Below are 19773 nucleotides of genomic sequence, written 5' to 3'. Positions count from 1 at the left end.
CTGTGTGCTTAGCTGCTTAGTCGTGTTCAGCTCTTTGTGACTCCATGGATTGCAGCCCGACAGGCTCCTCTGTCCATGGAATTCTCCAGGCAAGAATACTGAGTGGTTTGCCATGCCCTTCTCCAGGGCGGCATCTTCTCAACCCAGGGATTGAATTCAGGTCTCCCGCATCGCAAGTGGATTCTTTACCATCTGAGCCACCAGGGAAGCCACAGAATACTGGAGTGGGTAGCCTATCCCTTCTCCAGGGGATCTTCCTGACCCAGGAATTGAACCAGGGTCTCCTGCATTGCAGGCGGATTCTTTACCAGCTGAACTACCAGGGAAGCCCTCACATGTCCCTAACATCTCTCAAAAATGAAAACTCTAATTCCATTATTTCACCCCAGTCTCTGAGGGAGACTGTCCTTTGGGCTTTTCCACTGCTATACTGACAGGAAGGGTCAGGTGCAATCTTCTGAATGCCCCAGGAGACCAGGTCAGCTCAGTGTCCCAAAGGGTTAGCAGCATCCCTTGCCATCTGCTCCAGCACCGGCCACTTTCAGACCTCAGGAAAGAGGGGACCTGAGGGCAGCGAGTTTCCATAGGCAAAACAATTATGATGAGGAGGAAGCTGTGGATCTTTGCACTCATTCCTGAGTTTTTGTGAACCTCTCAGAGAAGCTAAAGCAAGGGTTCGGGATTCATCAAGTCAAGGAGGAGGAAGAGAGAGACAATGAACAGACAGGATGGAGGATGGACACATGAAAATTACTTTTTAACAAAGTAATATTTTTCACTGCCTAGGCAAATGACTTCTGTGAATTTCTTGTATGAAAAAGAACTTTTGTTTTCTTTTTACTTAGTTATCACCATCATTAGGTTTTGATGCAAGTGGAAATTTACAATAAAATGAAAACAAATAGCTTCAAGGATCACATACAATTCTGTGATAAGGTGATCTGTAATTCAGGCAATGTACTGCTTGAGGCTCATATACTGCTTGATCTCCTACTCCAGTTGCTGCTGATGCCATTTGAGGAAAATACAGATGAAGAGAAAAATAAGTATCACTAGGCTAAAAAATTAAGACAATTACAAGAATGTAAATAACAAATTTATAATGTATTGCAATACAAATAAATAGTATTTTTAGTATAAAGCTACATTTGCATGAAGAAGCTACATTTGCACTGCTTAGTAACAAATATGATTAAAATACACCAGAAACATGTTAAAGTTGTATGAGTCACATATATACAGTGTCACAGTTCACACAAAGTTTCACTGAGAATAAGCCATCTGAAGGCCATGTGTCCAAATCTGAAACTATCAAAGGCCTTTCAAGCAAACCTCCTAGCTCAGGAAAGATGTTCAAAAAGGTGCCCCATCCAGATCAATCTGACTTGACTCCACTTCTGGTTTTCAAAATAAGCTATAATCTTCTAAAGGGGATCATAATGTAGACTGATGTAAACAGATACTGAACAAGAAGGAACTTTTCTATTGGCAGAGAAGATTTACATCACTATTTTCCCAAATTTGAAAGGATGGGTGAACCACTCATTTATAATACTGGCAGAAATAACACTTTAACACTGAGATAAAGGACATAACGAAACTACTGATACACATTAACAAAAGCACCAATCTCCCCTTCCTTTTCTTACTTCATGCCAATGTAAGGTTTTAGGCTAAAAGCTCAGGTATGTCTTATCATTTCTACTCTTCTTTGGACTCTTTAATGTTTCTCATTCTGTAAATCAGGCTTCACTCTTAAAGGACTTGGTAATAAAAAGTCACATGCCAAGTACTTGCCTTAAAAGACACTTCTATCATCTACCCAAATTACACATACCCAAATCGTGTAGAAATACCACAGCTATCAACAAGGATTTGGGCAATAAAAGTCAAAATTGGGCTTTCTCCACTGTCAGTGTCAGCCTAACCAAAGCTTGCTTGCTTTTTATCACAGTAGTAATTTTGGATTTCTTCTTGTAGTCAGAGAGGCCTGTGGCTAACTGGGATCTTGTGCCAAGATAAAGCGGCATGTGTGTACTTATGGGTGTCAAGCCATGTGAGTTGAATGAACCAGCTTCTCATCCATTCACACTTACAGTTTACAGGAAAAGAAAGAAGTAGACTGCCTACATGTTGTTTCAGAATGAGAACTCTAAGCAAGCTGGGGCCGTTCGCCAAGAGATAAATAATAAAAGGAAGAAATCAAGGAAACAGTCACTGGAGGTTTCAAACTTTCCCTCTACCCAGTGAACAGGCACTCTGCTCTCACTTCTCACACAGAAGGCACTGCACTCATTCCCAAATGAATGGTTTATTTAATTTACCTAACTTTGATATTCTATAACTAAATAACTGATATTGCAATACAGGGAGGTATGATAATTTATTTTTTGAATCAAAATCATATTTCTATGCACTTGACTTCTGGATTAAATATGTTACCTACAGGAAAAATCTATCAACTCCTATTGAAATGTTAATATAATTTTAAATTATTTTGGGTTGATATTATCCTTTAGTTTTATATTCAAGAAGTACTTAAAATGAACCTAAAAGTTGCAAGTAAAAAGAAATTAAATTCGATTGTGTACATCTTTCACCAGAATATTAAAAAAAACAACTGTTAAAACAGTCCCCATAGCAAATACTTCAACTTTTAATGAATCTGCATCTCAAACTGTTTTCTCCTCTTCCTCTATTCTTTTAAAAGTATTGCTAAGAAAATACACTTTTCTTATTATATAATTAAATACTATCAGAAGTCCAACTTGAAAGTGGCCTTACATTTATAAAAAGCCAAAGTAGATTTTATTTCTTCATTCTGTCCCCTTTAGTAAAGTACTTCACTTACAGAAAAAGATTTCAATATGGGGGAGGCAGCTTGGGGGGAAGTACCATACAGAAAAGCCAAACTATGAAGCCTTTCTTATTCCATACTGTTGAACTTGAATTCAATTATCTTTGAAAATTTTGTTTCAGCTGATTAGAAAAGAAACAGAATCCAGTGCCAAGAGGGCAGGTTCAGCTTGTCTCTGCTGCAGAAAGGCTTCCTGGTATCAGGGAGATGGAGCTGCCTCCCTGGAGGTACCACTGGAACTGGTGCTTTGGGTGAGGAGGTTTTCAGAGCCCCAGATGGTGGTCGGGCAAGAAGTGAGCACAAGTCAAGGTTTTCCCAGCCTGTCAGTTCTGTGATCACCTCAAACTTGAGGTTGTGTTGCTGTCTAAAGAGAAAAATTATCAGCAACTCTTAATGTCATCATACTGGGGGATGAGACTATCAGGTGACTAAGTGGGAAACATGAAAAATAACCAACTCTAAAAACTGGATTCTGTCAGAATAAAAACTCCTTTTGTGTGAGGCTTGCAGTACGCTTATTCAGCCACACTAGGGCAGAGTTTCAGAACCTCCTGCTCCTCTAGTGAGCCCATGTTCAAAGTTAATACAAGGTAAGGGTTATCTAAACAGCAGATAGGAGTGTACTTGTACTGCATATTTCGTCTTAAAGATGACAGAGTAACATGGAAACTTACATTATCATATGTAAAATAGATAGCCAATGGGAATTTGCTGTATGGCTCAGGAAACTCAAACAGGGGCTCTGTATCAACCTAGAAGGGGAGAGATGGGGAGGAAGATGGGAGGGAGTTTCAAAAGGGAAGGGATATATGTATACCTGTGGCTGATTCATGTTGAGGTTTGACAGAAAACAGTAAAATTCTATAAAGTAATTATCCTTCAATAAAAAATAAATTAAAAAGAAAAAAATGACAGAAGCTTTTTGAATTCCATAAACCTGTACTACTTATTATTCCATCTGGACTCAAGGGGTGTATGATAAACTTTAGACACCTTTCATAAGCTTGGAATCTAATATTATGAATTTATTCTAAGACATAAATCAGATAGATGGATGGATTTTTTAAAGGACATCGGGCCCCCTGGTTACTTTTAGCAGACTAAGTATTGAGATTTACAGGAATAAAATTCTTTACAAGATTAAGGAAGAAGGAAACAAAATCAAACCTTTCATTTCCAGATACACACTTTCATTAGTTCATTCATCAAAAGCATATTACTGAAGGAAAACCAGAAATGTCTTTTCAGTTATTATTAAACTGGTTCAAGAGCCAGGGAACCCCTTGAAATGGAAACAAAACAACACAGTATTCAAGTCTTCTTCATAAGATTACCTTGTACTGGCAAGATGCAGGAGATTTCTGGCTTCAAAAAGAATATTGCTAAAGGGGTTTTTTGAAAAAAATAAATAGAAAAAGACTACATTTTGGCTAAAAACAACCAAAATCTCTCCTGTAAAACTGCTACTTCCTTTTGAATCTCCAAAGGTTACATTTTGTTTGAGAAGCTTGGCAGTCATGGCTTCATAGGCTGTGGTGCTTGATTATCTAAACCCTTAAGGCAAAATAAATATAGCTGATATCGAGCTGACTGCTGCCTGAGTCCTCTCAATGAAGAAGTATTGTTCAGAGGGTGGGGAGCCCACAGGCCCATGGTGGGAAAACTGGAAATGTTAAAGGTAAGAAATAAAACACAAGAAGGGAGGTTCAGAGTTAGGAACATTTCCAAGCTTTTTTCTGCAATAATCTCCAAGGCCCTCTCAACTCCTATCTCTAAAAAGCACCCCGCATATGTGCCTGATGTTTCTTACAGTTTGACAAAAATAAATACTCAAACAAGAGGAAGCAAGATATCTGCTACACTCTGAGGGTGCTCAGCTTGCCCTGCTTTCACTTTAAGGGCCTGCAGCCTTGTCTGTGCCCATAACAGTGCTCCTGATGCTGGGGACTGCTTTCTCTGGACAGAACTCTGTAGCCCCAAGTAAACTCTGTAGCCCCGAGTAAACAAACATGTGTCCATCCCCGGTCCCAAACAGACCCTAGCACCATGTTTGTTTTTCTGTATCCTGATTGTCATGCCTGAAAGATTCTCCCTAACACACATAAGGCTTAATGCCATGAGACTAAATGGCTAAAGATTATGGTTTAAGAGAAGCTTGCTCATTCTAAAAGAAAATAAGAATTTGGTTTAAACTGCAGACAAAAGGGGAAGTTAACATATTCTTTTGGTCTGTATTCTTGGAAACACTGTCCTCAGGCCGATGGGCCCTTGTCAGCATGCTGACTTCTGCGCTGTCTCAACGAGTCCTCCTCCGCCTCTGTGCCAGCCGGGCGGGTCTGCTCCAGGGTGTCATCTTCCACCTCACCAGGCCCCTCGTCCTCCTGGGCCTCCCTCAGGGACTCCAGGTCCTGGGCATCGCTCTTCTCCTCATCCACACCAGCAGCCGGGCCATCCTCCTCTTCCTCCTCTGCTTCCTCCTCGTAACCAAGGTCCTCTTTCTCATCCTCGTCATCTACAAGGCTGTCCTTGTTTTCTTCTTCATTTGAATCATCCTTTTCCTCCTCTACATCCTGCAACTGTTCGGTTATATGAACCTCCTCTGACCTGAGATTCTGCTCTGTGGAAGAAAGAGAGGAGGCACATTCTCTGATTAAACAATGGGCATTCAAAATGCTTTCACTAGTACGTAGAATCTAAAAAATAAAACAAATGAATGAATATCATAAAACAGAAACAGACTCATATAAACTAGTGGCTTGTACAGACTCAACAAACTAGTGGTTACCAACCGGAGGAGCAAGAGAAGGGAAGAGGAAAAGAGGTACAAGCTACTAGGTATAAAATCTACAAGATACAAGGATGTAATATACAGCAAAGGGATATAACCAGTATCATAACTTAAAATGGAGTATAACCTATAAAAATAATGAATCAATTCTATTGTAACACATATAACCTGAAATAAATATAACGTTGGCCATCAACTATACTTCAATTTTAAGAAGGTCATTGAGTAGTCGATTGCATTTAGCTGTGAAAAGAAACAATGGGGCATAGGATGGCTTTCTCCATCTTAAAACTATGTTACCACAAAGGATGGATCTCTGGATGGCATCCTAGCCCCAACCAGGGCATCTCCACCTCTCTGGAGACTCGCTGACCAACCTGACTTGGGCACAGCCCAGGGGCATGGAGGGCAAAGGTTCCTCATTCTCTGTGTTATCTATCTTGTAGAATGCTCAGTGAAACACTCACTGGTCATGGTGATTGGTTCAAACTCTGACTTAAGCAGAGCCAGCTGGAGTACTTTCCAGGAATTTTTGGCCAGAGTGAGGAGGAAAAGCTTTCTCTCTTTCTACAGGGATTGTTAAACTGATAAAATGTGAGTTGGGGCTGTTGAAAGCCACTGAATCAGCTTCACAGAGACAGAAACCTATCATCTTTGGGCTGAGCAAAACATCCTTGGATTTTTCAGCTTTGTAAACTAATAGATTTTTCTTTTTTCCCCTAAGTTACTTTAAACTGGGATTGTGTTACTTTTAAGAATTCTAAGGAACATAACATAGTTTATAATTACATATGGAAGTCTGAAAGCCTTAAAAACTTTAAGAATTAAAAAAGAAATATAAGCTTATTTAGTTAAACTCACGTAAAATTCAACAATTACAAAGTCTCATGAGTCTTCAAGGAGACTTCCTTGGTGGTCCAATGGTTAGGACTCTGCACTTCCCCTTCAGGAAGTGCAGGTACAATCCTGGTCAGGAAACTAAGATCCCACAGGACACAAGTATGGCCAAGAAACAAACAAAGTCTTCCTGCAAACAACAGGAATAAAAGCATGGAAATCCAGGGGTGTTTGGCCCCAGAAACAGTGTGCAGTAGTGAAAGGATTTGGGAAGACTGCTTTAAAGGGCTCAGGGCCATTATTGGCACACAGGAGAAACTCAGTGAGTGCCACTTCCCCTCTCGCCTTGCTCATCCCAGTTTGAATGAAGGAAAACATGTCAACTGATTAACGAAGGGCGTACAATTCAAGGGAAAAAGTAATTGCCAAAATGAAATGTTCCTTAATGTAAAAGAGGAAATAAAAGAATGCTTGCTCAAATCTATCTAGAGAACACATTTCAAGGAATTTGGTAGTGGTTATGGTTTGGTCACCAGCAAACCATGGGGACATTCACTATGAGCACAGAAGGGCATACCACAGACTTCTAAAGATACTCTATCTCATAAATTTGTCATACTTACCAGAATGTTCAGATAAATTCCTTGGAAGTGGCAAGTAGAAACATTCCGATATTACTACCAAGACCTGGAGGGAAAACAGTGATTTTATAGTGAGTGAATAGGACATTGATTACCAAACAACCTTAAAGTTAAGCCTTGCTTCTATAACCAGATATTCATAGATAAATACAGAGCAATTGGTCAAAAGTCCTCAAAAAAACAAGGCAAGGGTATAATTAAAAATTTTCTATTTTTCAAATGTGGATATAATGCTGGAAAACACTATTAATTTCAAACAGAGGTCACAAAGTCAAATGTATACACATTGTCCACTAAAAACAGATGAATTAATAAGCAAGTATAAGAAAACAGACACTATTAGCCAAGTCTGAAGTGATCTTTTAAAAAACCCTACTATGACAAATAACACCACTCTAAAGGCAGAAAGCAAAGAGGAATTAAAGAGCGTCTTGATGAGGGAGGATGGATGAGGAGAGTGAAAAAGCTGGCTTAAAACTCCACATTCAAAAACTAAGATCCTGGCATCTGGTCCCTTTACTACTCGGCAAATAGAAGGGGAAAAGGTGGAAGCAGTGACGCATTTCCTCTTCTTGGCTCTAAAATCACTGAGGACAGTGACTGCAGCCATGAAATCAGAGGACGACTGCTTCTTGGCAGGGAAGCTATGACAAACCTAGATAATTGTGTTAAAAAGCGAAGACATCATTTTGCCAACAAAGGTCCATGTAGTCAAGGCTATGGTCTTTCCAGTAGTCATGTACTTATGTGAAAGCTGGACAATAAAGAAGGCAGAGCACTGAAGAATTGATGCTTTTGAACTGTGGTGTTGGAGAAGACTCTTGAGAGTCCCTTGGACTGCAAGAAGGTCAAACCAGACAGTCTTAAAGGAAATCAACCCTGAACACTCTTTGGAAGGACTGATGCTGAAGCTGAAACTCCAATACTTGGGCCACCCCATGCGGACAGCTGACTCACTGGAAAAGACTCTGATGCTGGGAAAGACTGAAGGCAGAAGGAGAAAAGGGCAACAGAGGATGAGATGGTTGGATAGTATCACTGAGTCAACGGACATGAACTTGGGAAACTGCGGGAGATGGTGAGGGACAGGGAAGCCTGGTGTGCTGTAGTCCATGGGGTCATGTAGAGTCAGACATGACTTGGTGACTGAACAACAGTATGATAAATAAAATGAGTCTGTATATGGGTTGTCCCTCACCAGTGGGAAACCCCGGATTATGTGGAAGAGTATTTCAGGGTGTAGAATTACCAAGAATGCCGCAAGAAATTACTAGAGGTGCACTGGGAGGACCCTGAGGGATGGGATGGGGAGGGAGGATCAGGATGGGGAACACATGTACACCCATGGCTGATTCATGTGAATGTATGGCAAAAACCACCACAATACTGTAAAGTAATTAGCCTCCAATTAAAAAAAAAAAAGCAGTGGGAAAATAATAATAATAATAATAAAAAGAAATTACTACAGGGACAAACTGTGAGAAAACACATCAATGATGTGAACTAGATCTTATTTTAAAGAGTGATTGACTGGCCTCACCTCCAACCTTGATTGCAGCATTGACTCACTTTCTACTTACTACTAATAAGCTGTTTCCCTTGATAAACTACAAGCTTCCTAGAGGAAGGTTCATTCTGGTTCATGTTCCACAGCCAGACTGTGGGCTGCAGCAATGAAACTGATGGGACGACGTGTGAAATGGGGCTGAGACAGTTGGGAGTCCCTTGCTCTCTACACCTTCCCCACGGCCTCCCCACAGTACCGCGCAGCACAGAGAGACCAGTGCAAGAGGAAGCCGCCTGCTGAGAAGGGCTACACTGGTCCTCCTGCACTGAACTAACTCCTGGGCTTCACCTTCACTGTGAACAACTGCCCAATCTTTAAAATAGGAACTGTACTTCATAAATTTAAGGGGTTAAAAAATTTTAAAACTCCAAAGTCATGGTCCTTTTGATTCAATTTTATAAACATCAAATGAGTAACTCACTTTGACTATTACCACCTGCATATTCATTTATTACTTTACTTAATATTTCGTTCATTACATTTAAGATATCACATTAAAATCTGGGGGGAAGGATTCAGAAAAATATAAAAAAGGAAGTTGTAAAGCAATATGTAACAGGGAACTCATAAAAAAATGAAGAAAGCTCTTTGATAGATACTTCAGAGATACAGAGACAACAACCAGTTCTGGGGGTGGGGAAGGATCCAGAATGACCGCTTGAGAGAGGTGGCCTTTGGGGCCCCGGACATGGTTAGGAGAGGACGAGCACCACCAGCGGTCTGACTCGTGTAAGCAGCACCAAGCTGCACACAGAGGCTCTTGGATCCAGTTGTTCAGTCGCTCACTCACGTCCGACTCTGCGACCCCATGGACTGCAGCACGCCAGGCTTCTCTGTCCTTCACGATCTCCCGGAGTTTGCTCAAACTTATGTCCATCGAGTCGGTGATGCTATCCAACCATCTCACCCTCTGTTGCCCCCTTCGCCTCCTGCCTTCAATCTTTCCCAGCATTAGGGTCTTTTCCAGTTAGTCGGCTTTTTGCATCAGGTGACCACAGTGTTGGAGCTTGGATCCAGAGAAATGCCTAAATGCCAGACAGAGGAAACCCACGTGCAGGGCAGTAGGATGCACGAAGCACCATGGGTTAGAGAGGAGCTCCAAGCTGTTAAACTGATGTGAACAACAAAGAGGAAAACACTTCTACCTGAAAAGACAGAGTCTGAAAACCAAATGATAGCCACGTGCTTACAGTAGCTATTCACTGAACATAATGCTTTTTTGTGACTTTCTTTTTTGTTTTGCCTTTCTTAATACCAACTGAAGTGGAAATTTTTGGTTTGGTCACATTTCAAAGGAAAGAAGAAACACCTGCCAGTGACAAATAACTGGCATTTATAACAAAGCCTGGAAGGGAGTAAGTCCCACCTGTGAGATACCTGGGCCATCTAGAATGCTAGATGTTCAGCCTAGAAGAGAGGCCTAGAAGAGACTTATGGAACACCAGCCTCAACTTGGTCAGCTGTATGACCCTGGGCAAGTCACTTAACTGTTTTCTCACTTGCAGTCTCTCAAAAGGACAAGTCTGGAGTCAGTCTACCACTAAGGGCTGTTTCATGTCTCTAATAGTACATAACTCCATTACACTGTCATCCTTCCCAGAAATTGGGAGGAAAATCCTCTCATTCCATCAGTTCAGGATCTATTTTCCAGTCTAAAGAACCACTCTCTTGTGCTGGGCCACTTTCTGAGCCACTAAACATGGCATTGTTTACAAACAGGGCCTATACAGGAATGGTACCCTCCTCTTCCTCTTCCCTCCAACAGTTAGATTTTCAAGTTTCAGCTTAGCAGACAGCCAGGCATCTAAAAGAGGAGAGCAGACAGATTTGCCATCTTTCATAGAGAGCAAGAGCTACGCCTCCTGATACTGGAGACCCTCTCTGTGGAAGCTCTGCACTAGGAAGCGGTCAGCAGCATATACTGGGTTGACCAAAAAACTTCATTCGAGTTTTCCCAAAACATCTTGGGGAAAACCCAAATGAACTACTGGCCAACCCAATAAAAAATGGTTTACCCAAGTTACAAAATTCAGACAGTATCTACACCAACTGAAACGGAGACCAGATAAGAGAGGCAAAAGTTTGCCGTCCGTATATTCCATGGCTTTTCTGCCTGTCCACAGCTTTGTTGTTTTCCATCCTTCAAAGCACAGTTGCTGATGTCAGGAAGTGATGAGGCCAGAGTGATCTGATGTACACGTATGGGTCTTTCCTGTATTGGTTTAAAATGCAAAATACATACTTGATTTGTAAAACTGAGCCCTTGGATTACATGGGAAAAATAACAATGCAAACTAGTACAGCCACTATAGAGAACAGTGTGGAGATTTCTTAAAAAACTGAAAATAGAACTGCCATATGACTCAGCAATCCCACTGCTGGGCACACACACCAAAGAAACCAGAATTGAAAGAGACACGTGTACCACAATGTTCATCACAGCCTTATTTACAATAGCCAGGATATGGAAGCAACCTAGATGTCCATCAGCAGACGAATGGATAAGAAAACTGTGGTACATATACACAATGGAATATTACTCAGCTATTAAAAAGAATGCATTTGAATCAGTTCTAATGACGTGGATGAAACTGGACCCTATTATACAGAGTGAAGTAGGTCAGAAAGAAAAACACCAGTACAGTATACTAACGCATATATATGGAATTTAGAAAGTTGGTAATGATGACCCTGTATGCAAGACAGCAAAAGAGACACAGATGTAAAGAACAGACTTTTGGACTCTGTGGGAGAAGGTGAGGGTGGGATGATTTGAGCATTGAAACATGTTTATTACCATATGTGAAACAGATCACCAGTCTAGGTTCAATGCATGAGATAGGGTGTTCAGAGCTGGTACACTGGGATGACCCTGAGGGATGGGATGGGGAGGGAGATGGGAGGGGGTTCAGGATGGGGAACATATGTACACCCATGGCTGATTCATGTCAATGTGTGTCAAAAACCACTACAATATTGTAAAGTAATTAGCCTCCAATTAAAATAAATTAATTAACCAAAAAAAATAACACTTGGTAAAATATTTCAACCATTACTAGGCTGAATAAAGACAGCAAACAAAAACCAAACTAGCAGTCTTGCTTTGACTTCCCATGTTTTAAAATTATGGGAAAAAAGAAAGAGGTAATGGTGAGGCTTATGGGAAACAAAGACTTGATCAGGAAATCACTTCTCTATGGGAAACGTCCTGCTCTTCCTGGCCAATGCATATATTAACATTTCATGCAAAGATTGGCACAATAAAGGACAGAAATGGTTTGGGCCTAACAGAAGCAGAAGACATTAAGAAGAGGTGGCAAGAATACACAGAACTATACAAAAAAGATTTTCATGACCCAGATAACCACGATGGTGTGATCACTCACCTAGAGCCAGACATGCTGGAATGCAAAGTCAAGAGGGCCTTAGGAAGCATCACTACGAACAAAGCTAGTGGAGGTGATGGAATTCCAGATGAGCTATTTCAAATCCTAAAAGATGATGCTGTGAAGTGCTGCACTCAATATGCCAGCAAACTTGGAAAACTCAGCAGTGGCCACAGGACTGGAAAAGGTCAGTTTTCATTCCAATCTCAAAGAAAGGCAATGCCAAAGAATGTTCAAACTACCAGACAATTGCACTCATCTCACAGGCTAGCAAAGTAATGCTCAAAATTCTCCAAGCCAGCCTTCAACAGTACGTGAACCGTAACTTCCAGATGTTCAAGCTGGATTTAGAAAAGGCAGAGGAAACAGGGATCAAATTGCCAACTTCCATTGGATCATTGAAAAAGCAAGAGAATACCAGAAAAAACATCTACTTCTGCTTTATTGATTACGTCAAAGCCTTTGGCTGTGTAGATCACAACAAACTGTGGAAAATTCTTAAAGAGATGGGAATACCAGACCACCTGAACTGCCTCCTAAGAAATCTGTATGCAGGTCAAGAAACAACAGCTAGAATCGGACATGGAACAACATATTGGCTCCAAAATGGGAAAGGAGTACATCAAGGCTGTGTATTGTCACCTTGCTTATTTAACTTACATGCAGAGTACATCATACAAAATGTTGGGCTGGATGAAGCACAAGCTGAAATCAAGATTGCCGGGAGAAATATCAATAACCTCAGATATGCAGATGACATCACCCTTATGGCAGAAAGCAAAGAAGAACTAAAGAGCCTCTTGATGAAAGTGAAAGAGAGTGAAAAAGCTGGCTTGAAACTCAACATTCAAAAAACAAAGATCATGGCATTTGGTCCCATCACTTCACAGCAAATAGATGGAGAAACAATGGAAACAGTGGCTGACTTTATTTTCTCGGGCTCCAAAATCACTGCAGATGGTGACCGCAGCCATGAAATTAAAAGATGCTTGCTCCTTGGAAGAAAAGCTATGACCAACCTAGACAGCATATTAAAAAGCAGAGACATTACTTTGCCGATAAAGGTCCTTCTAGTCAAAGCTATGGTTTTTCCAATGGTCATGTATGGATGTGAGAGTTGGACTATAAAGAAAACAGGGCCAAAGAATTGATGCTTTTGAACTGTGGTGTTGAAGACTCTTGAGAGTCCCTTGGACAGCAAGGAGATCAAACCAGTCCATCCTAAAGGAAATCAGTCCTGGGCGTTCATTGGAAGGGCTGATGTTGAAGCTGAAACTCCAATACTTTGGCCACCTGATGCAAAGAGCTGACTCATTGGAAAAGATCCTGAAGCTGGGAAAGATTGAAGGAAGGAGGAGAAGGGGACGGCAGAGGATGAGATGGTTGGATGGATCACCGACTCAATGGGCATGAGTAAACTCCGGGAGTTGGTGATGGACAGGGAGGCCTGGTGTTCTGCAGGCCATGGGGTTGCAAAAGAGTTGGACATGACTAAACGACTGAACTGATGACTCACAGAAGGAAGGAGACCCTCTGAGGTCACTGAGATCAAGCTTCACATGATGACACCCCATGCCTTGCTTTCAGTCCCCAGTTAAAGGCAAAGGTGACGGGGATCAGTGAACCTGAGACCTCACTGAAGGCAAAGCTCCTAGTTGTTGTGTCACTTTCAAAGCACATTACAGGAGCAGAAAATGCAATTTGAGCAGAGATACACACTTGCTATTTTACGGAAATGTATTTACAGAAAACGTATGAGTCTATTACTGCTTTCAAATTATTATTTCCTTAAATAACATTCTCTTCCCAACTTCTTTAAAGGAACAGTACCACTTGGTCACTTGAATAGTCTAGAATCAACTCCCTTCTTCAGATCAAGTCTCTAATAACCTTTCTACATTGATAGTTTGATTAAGTTTCCAAATAAACTTAGGACCCCGACAGGCCTGACTTTTTCAACTTAAAGACAACCTCAAAAATAAAATTCTAATAAAATTCTATTTATGCTGAGAAGAGTTTTCAATATTTGGACTTCCCTGGTGGCTCAGATGGTAAAGAATCTGCCTATAATGTGGGAGACCCGGGTTCAATCCCTGGGTCAGGAAGGTCTGGAGAAGGAAATGGCAACCCACTCCAGTATTCTTGCCTGGAAAATCCCATGGATGGAGGAACCTGGTAGGCTACAGTCCCTGGGGACACAAAGAGTTGGACACCACTGAGCGACTTCACTTTCACTTCACATAGGCCCATACTCAACTACATCCAGCATAACTCCATCTCAGAATCACCCAGGATCTCATATTGTTTCCCCTACAGAAGCCACACACTCAAGCAGCTCCAGAGTAGATAGCAGATGGGAGAAATACATTGATATCCACAAAGTTATATCCAAAGTCAATTCATTTTAGGCCAAAGGACTAGGGACACGTTAATTAGCAATAAGATTAATACAGCAGAATGGAACATACCCAGGACTACTGAATTACCCAGGACTACTTAAGTTCTATCTCTACCCATGAAGTTAACATCAGCAGTCAAATGACAAATACAAACCATAATATGAGGTAAGCATACTCATGGCAAAATAAAATGAAGCCTCCTTGGCACCCTGGAATATGACTTTGTAGCACCAAGTTCTGGTTTGCTATAAAGGTGACTGCAAACATTTTCCTTAAGTTTATTTTTTAAAAGACTGTGCAACAGCTGAAATACATTACAAAATATAAGGACAGACTTTAAGACAATCTTACCTAAAGCGTTGTCCTTTTTCTATAAACTTTTAGTCATCAATTATTCCTATCTATAATATAGTGTTTAAGAGCTATGTGATTAGTATATAGTATAATAACTTTTATGAACTTCTCGAGTTTAAAGCTCAAATTGATCAAGGGTAGGTAAAGAAAAAGATTTCAAAAATATATAACCAAGAGAAAAATACACCCAAGCATTTACACTTACCATATAATTAAATATAAAGTATAAAATTATCCCAAGCCCTATCTAAAACTCTAGGAAGAAAGTATACAGATACCTAATGGATAGGGATTTTCAAATCCAAAGAAGACATAGTGATGTGGTTTGCATCTCATTTTTTCACGTAACAATGACTGTGATTTTTTTTTAATCCACATTGTCTTACAAAATCTACCTTGGGAAAACTGGAGTATATGTATAAGAAGCTGGTCACATTTAGATTTTCAGTTTGAAGATACAAACAGGAGAAATCATCTTGTTCACCCAAGGAACAAATTCACAGCTTTGGCCTTATCACAACAGTGTTCTAATCAAGTAGGCAATGTGTGAATTCACAGCTGACTCAGTTGTCTTAGAAACTAACTTATCAACTCAAGTTAAGTCTCTATTTCTCTCTTCAACACTGCCTATATTTTGGGTGGCATGTATCTTCAGAATATTTAAGAGGGGGGATTAGGGGATAATAATTTAATGAATTTTCCATTATATCTCAAATTTCCATTGAAAGTAGTATCATACAAGCAAATGTTATTTAACTGCTTAGATTATACACAAAGTGATGTCTGTTTATGTGCTTTTTCTTTCTTGGCTGCTTTCTAGTTTTGCATGAAACCAATTGGCTTTAGAGACAAGAAAAGAGATTCACATTATCTCTTACCAGACCCATGAAAAGGCCGAAAATCAAGGTGGCTATCACAAAAAAGAAGTAAGAACACCAAGCAGGAACTCCAAGCGTCACTGTGAAATAGTTGTGAAGATGCTGTAATAAGAAGAAAAAAAGTAAAAAAAATACATATTTATAAAGAGAACTAAAAATGTTTGAATCTCCCTTTTTACCACTTTACTCAAGTCTACAATTCTATTTATATGAGCTCCCACAAAGATCATTCAGTGGATTATGCATCTATATTATTTTTCAAGAGCAAGTCAGATTTTACAACATTGAGAATCTGAGAGTAAAAATCAAGGTCGTATCTAGTGAGAGTTATACTTCCTTGAAGTTAATGACCAAACAGAACTCTGGTAGGATTGTTTATCCTTCTTCCATCATGAGATTTTTTTTGGTCACTATCCCCTAACAACTTATATGCCTTAATGTTTACTCATAATATGATATCCATAAAAAATTAAACTTTTTTTTAAAAAATTGGGCCTTTGTCAATTTTTGAGAACTAAATTACTGCTTACAGAACATCAACCATTTAAATGTTTCCATCCTTCCTTTTTCTAGTCATATTCTTATTGCTCGATACCCAGCCATCCTTTACGAATTTCCTAATCACCATAAAACCTAAATGTAATAAGACATTTTTCAGGTAGTTCATTATGAGCAAATAAGATTTCATCAATCTTTGAAGAAAGTGCACATCCCTTCTTGTTTACTATCCCCTGGGACTCTATTTTTCACTCAAACAGTAAAAAATGAGCAAGGAGATACAATCTGAGCTAGAAGTATCACATGCTAAATCATACAGGAATTACAGATATGAACCTGCTAGTATGGAATCAAAGCCCATTTAGACATGGACTTGAAGGAGCCATGTTGCCTCATGACGGCTTTATGATCATCTATTTTAGGCCCTTTTAGCTTCAAAAAAATTCACTAAAAAGCCAATAGTTTTATAATATTTTTATGTCTATAGATAGTTTATCTACAAAATTACTGGGCACAGGATGAAATGGCTCCAAACTAAATGCCACCAGCAAACAGAAATAATGACTGAATGACTTGCTCAGAACTGATGAGGTTAATGAAAACTAGTTCAAGATTCTATTTAAATATTTCTCAAAACTGAAGTTACTCAAGTATCTCTCATTGGCTTCTCAGTTTGTAACTGTCAATACAATTAGATAATATATCTGATTCTGGCTTAACTTAGAATAAACAAAACAGATTGTTAACTGATCTAGAATAGTCTGAGATCTCTTCTCTCTGATTGTTTACTCAGCAGTAGAGACACATCCAAAGATTCCTCAAGTTTTTAAATACTGACACATGTAATCAAAGTGTTCAATAAATATTTATTGAATAAATACACTAGCAAATCCTTAAACTATTCACAGGAATGCACACAACTCCTGACTGATAAAACTGTCATCTGTCTTCTGTTGATGGCACTGGTCATTGTTCTATCTTCAGCCAGGGCAACTATCTAAGAATAATCTAATACTTTGCAGCCCAAGTAGGCAAAAGAGATATTTAGGATACAAAAGGTTGTTTTGCTCAAACTCTGTTCAGTGGAAGTTTTAAGATAAATTGTACAGTTCTCTAGGAAATTTGGCATATTGAACAGAGCTTATTTATGCTTGTCTTGATTATTCAATGTCGTCATCAAAATTAAACTCTGAAATGGGCCAAGGAAATAGAAGACATGGAAAGCCAGTGTGCATTTGTGCTGACCCACGGACATATGAATTCTGTAACTTGCTTGTATCTGCCCATATACTTGGAATCAATAACACATCCAGTTATAAGTCCATCTGGACAGTGTCTTAAGCCCTTTTGCAAAATAAATGATTTAAGAAATGCTTAAGAAATTTTCTAAGTTATTTTCTAGAATTCAGTAAATGATGTGCCTTTGAATCACTGCATTGAGTCATATTCTCAGTGCATTCAAAAACATCCTCTTACAGATTCCACTTCAATTTTCTTGTACTGCCATACTCTTTAAGGGATTTGCTTGAGCTTCTTAGAGAAACTCTGCCATCTTGTGGTCTTTTTAGGTGACTACTAAAAAATTACTAAAGCCTCATTAATCAAGTTGTGTTCTCAAAACTGTAGCCACAAATCTTTATCCTTTACTTTGTCTGAGTCCACAATGGTTTTAGAGTACCTTTAAGACTATTAGGGTTCCTGTACTAGGCACATGAAGTTTTCCGTATACATGTTTCCAAGTAATAACTGATTAAAACCGACCTATTTCAATTTTAGATTTCTGTGTTTGTTTCTTTGCCAGGCAAAGTAACTTTTCACTTGTGGAAAATACTGATCCAAGTTCAATATTGTATGTGCTCATTACAAGGAAGCATCAAATTATTTCCTCAAAATGCATGCAAATGTCACCTGCTGGGCCCAATACCTTATAATATTATATTTTTGTAATAGGTGACTGAATTAGAGCTATAAACAGATTTGAATGAGAGGACTAGATGAAGACACTGTTTATCGCAGCAAAAAAGGAGGACATTCCAACCAGTGGTCAGAGGGATTTGGGGAATGGAGCAAGGATAAGGTGTCCAAGGTTCAGAGGTGGAGCTTTTTATAAGATTCACTCAAAACATAACAAAAAGGTTGAAAGTTGAAAAAAATAATTCCAGGTAGGCACTAACCAGAAAGAAAAAATTATAGTGTTAATATTAGACAAAATGACCTTATAGAATGTAAATGCAATTGCTGTGTCAAATTTTACAATTTCTTATAAAATTAAACTTTTTGTTCTTTTAAAAAAAATCTGGGTCTAAATATACATATATACACCATATATATTGTACTTCTCAATCACTAATAAGAACATATTAATTGGTTATTCAGAGATGGATCATGTTCTGTTCTTCAAACAGCCTTTTCCCTGCAGTCTAATGCATTCACACAGAATCCATCCATGCTGCCCAAGGCTGTGCCCTGTGCCTACAGAGATAAAACATCAACTCCTGGCCTTGATGTGCTTCAAATGCCACACACTGAAATCATTTGCATGACGTAATGAAAAATGGCAACTCCTTGTTATCAGTCAAGCTATAAGAGGTTTGAACAATTATTTATTTTCCCTGGTACTGTCTTTGAAAAGAAAACTACTTTATAACAATGTGTGAGGGTCACAATTAATTTCCATCTAATCTCTTTTTAAGGCTTCCCTGATAGCTCAGTTGGTAAAGAGTCCTCCTGCAATGCAGGAGACCTCGGTTTGATTCCTGGTCCGGGAAGATCCGCTGGAGAAGGGGTTCCAGTATTCTTGAGCTTCCCATGTGGCTCAGCTGGTAAAGAATCTGCCTGCAATGCTGGAGACCTGGGTTCAATCCCTTGGTTGGGAAGATCCCCTGGAGAAGGGAAAGGCTACCCACTCCAGTATTCCGGTCTGGAGAATTCCACAGACTGTATAGTCCATGAGATTGCAAAGAGTCAGACACGACTGAGCAACTTTCCCTCAGAACAAATTCTCTCCTGACCTGCAGTTGTAACAGATTCTGTGCTAAGCTTTTGAAGACTCCTGACACCTACTACAATTATCCTGCTGGCTTAGACAGTATATGGCTATAAGGTTTTCAGATAGCTATCAAAATATATGACTCCTAAATATATTTAGTGTCAAAATATTGCAACAGGCTGAATCCTTACTCTCAGTTCCTGGTTTGCAATTCAAAATTCTCAACCTTTGAAAAAACTTCTCACCAATAAAAGAAAATATCAGAAGAAAACCAAATGAAACTCAAACTATATGAAAAGAGGAAAAATGCTAGTTATTTTTTAATATGATATACAAATGCCAAAAAAAGATAATTAACAGAATTTAAACAAAAAAGATTAAGTTCAAGTAACCAATTTATTTTCTGTTGCTAAAGAAAAAAAAAACCAAACAAACCTAAAGTAGGTATATCTCAAGAAGCAAAAAATATAATACAACTGAAAAACTGAGACGCAAAAGTTCTTTTTAAATTTCTCCAAACATATACTAATATTCACAAAAAGCAGAGTTTTCATGAACTCCATGAACTGTTGTTGTTCA

General features: G+C 39.3%; 1 protein-coding gene across 3 annotated transcripts in view; it reads right to left on the bottom strand.

Moving 5' to 3' along the window:
* Window positions 1–1083: 1083 nt before the first annotated feature.
* The window catches only part of TMX4 (thioredoxin related transmembrane protein 4), a 70778-nt gene continuing 52088 nt past the window's right edge, over window positions 1084–19773 (bottom strand). For all 3 annotated transcript variants that reach the window (XM_081556451.1, XM_081556449.1, XM_081556450.1), the window contains 3 exons: window positions 15708–15809; window positions 7106–7169; window positions 1084–5474 (listed from right to left, as the gene is read on the bottom strand). In XM_081556451.1, coding sequence (XP_081412577.1) covers window positions 5110–5474; window positions 7106–7169; window positions 15708–15809 — 531 coding nt within the window. In that variant the 3' untranslated portion in view covers window positions 1084–5109. The remainder of the gene's footprint in view (window positions 5475–7105; window positions 7170–15707; window positions 15810–19773) is intronic.

This window comes from Giraffa tippelskirchi, chromosome 13, assembly GCF_054371585.1.
Source record: "Giraffa tippelskirchi isolate mGirTip1 chromosome 13, T2T-mGirTip1v1.2.pri, whole genome shotgun sequence".
NCBI classification, from domain to species: domain Eukaryota; kingdom Metazoa; phylum Chordata; class Mammalia; order Artiodactyla; family Giraffidae; genus Giraffa; species Giraffa tippelskirchi.
The sequence above is the reverse complement of the archived record's forward strand: the minus strand, read 5'-3'. Positions and strand labels throughout refer to the sequence as shown.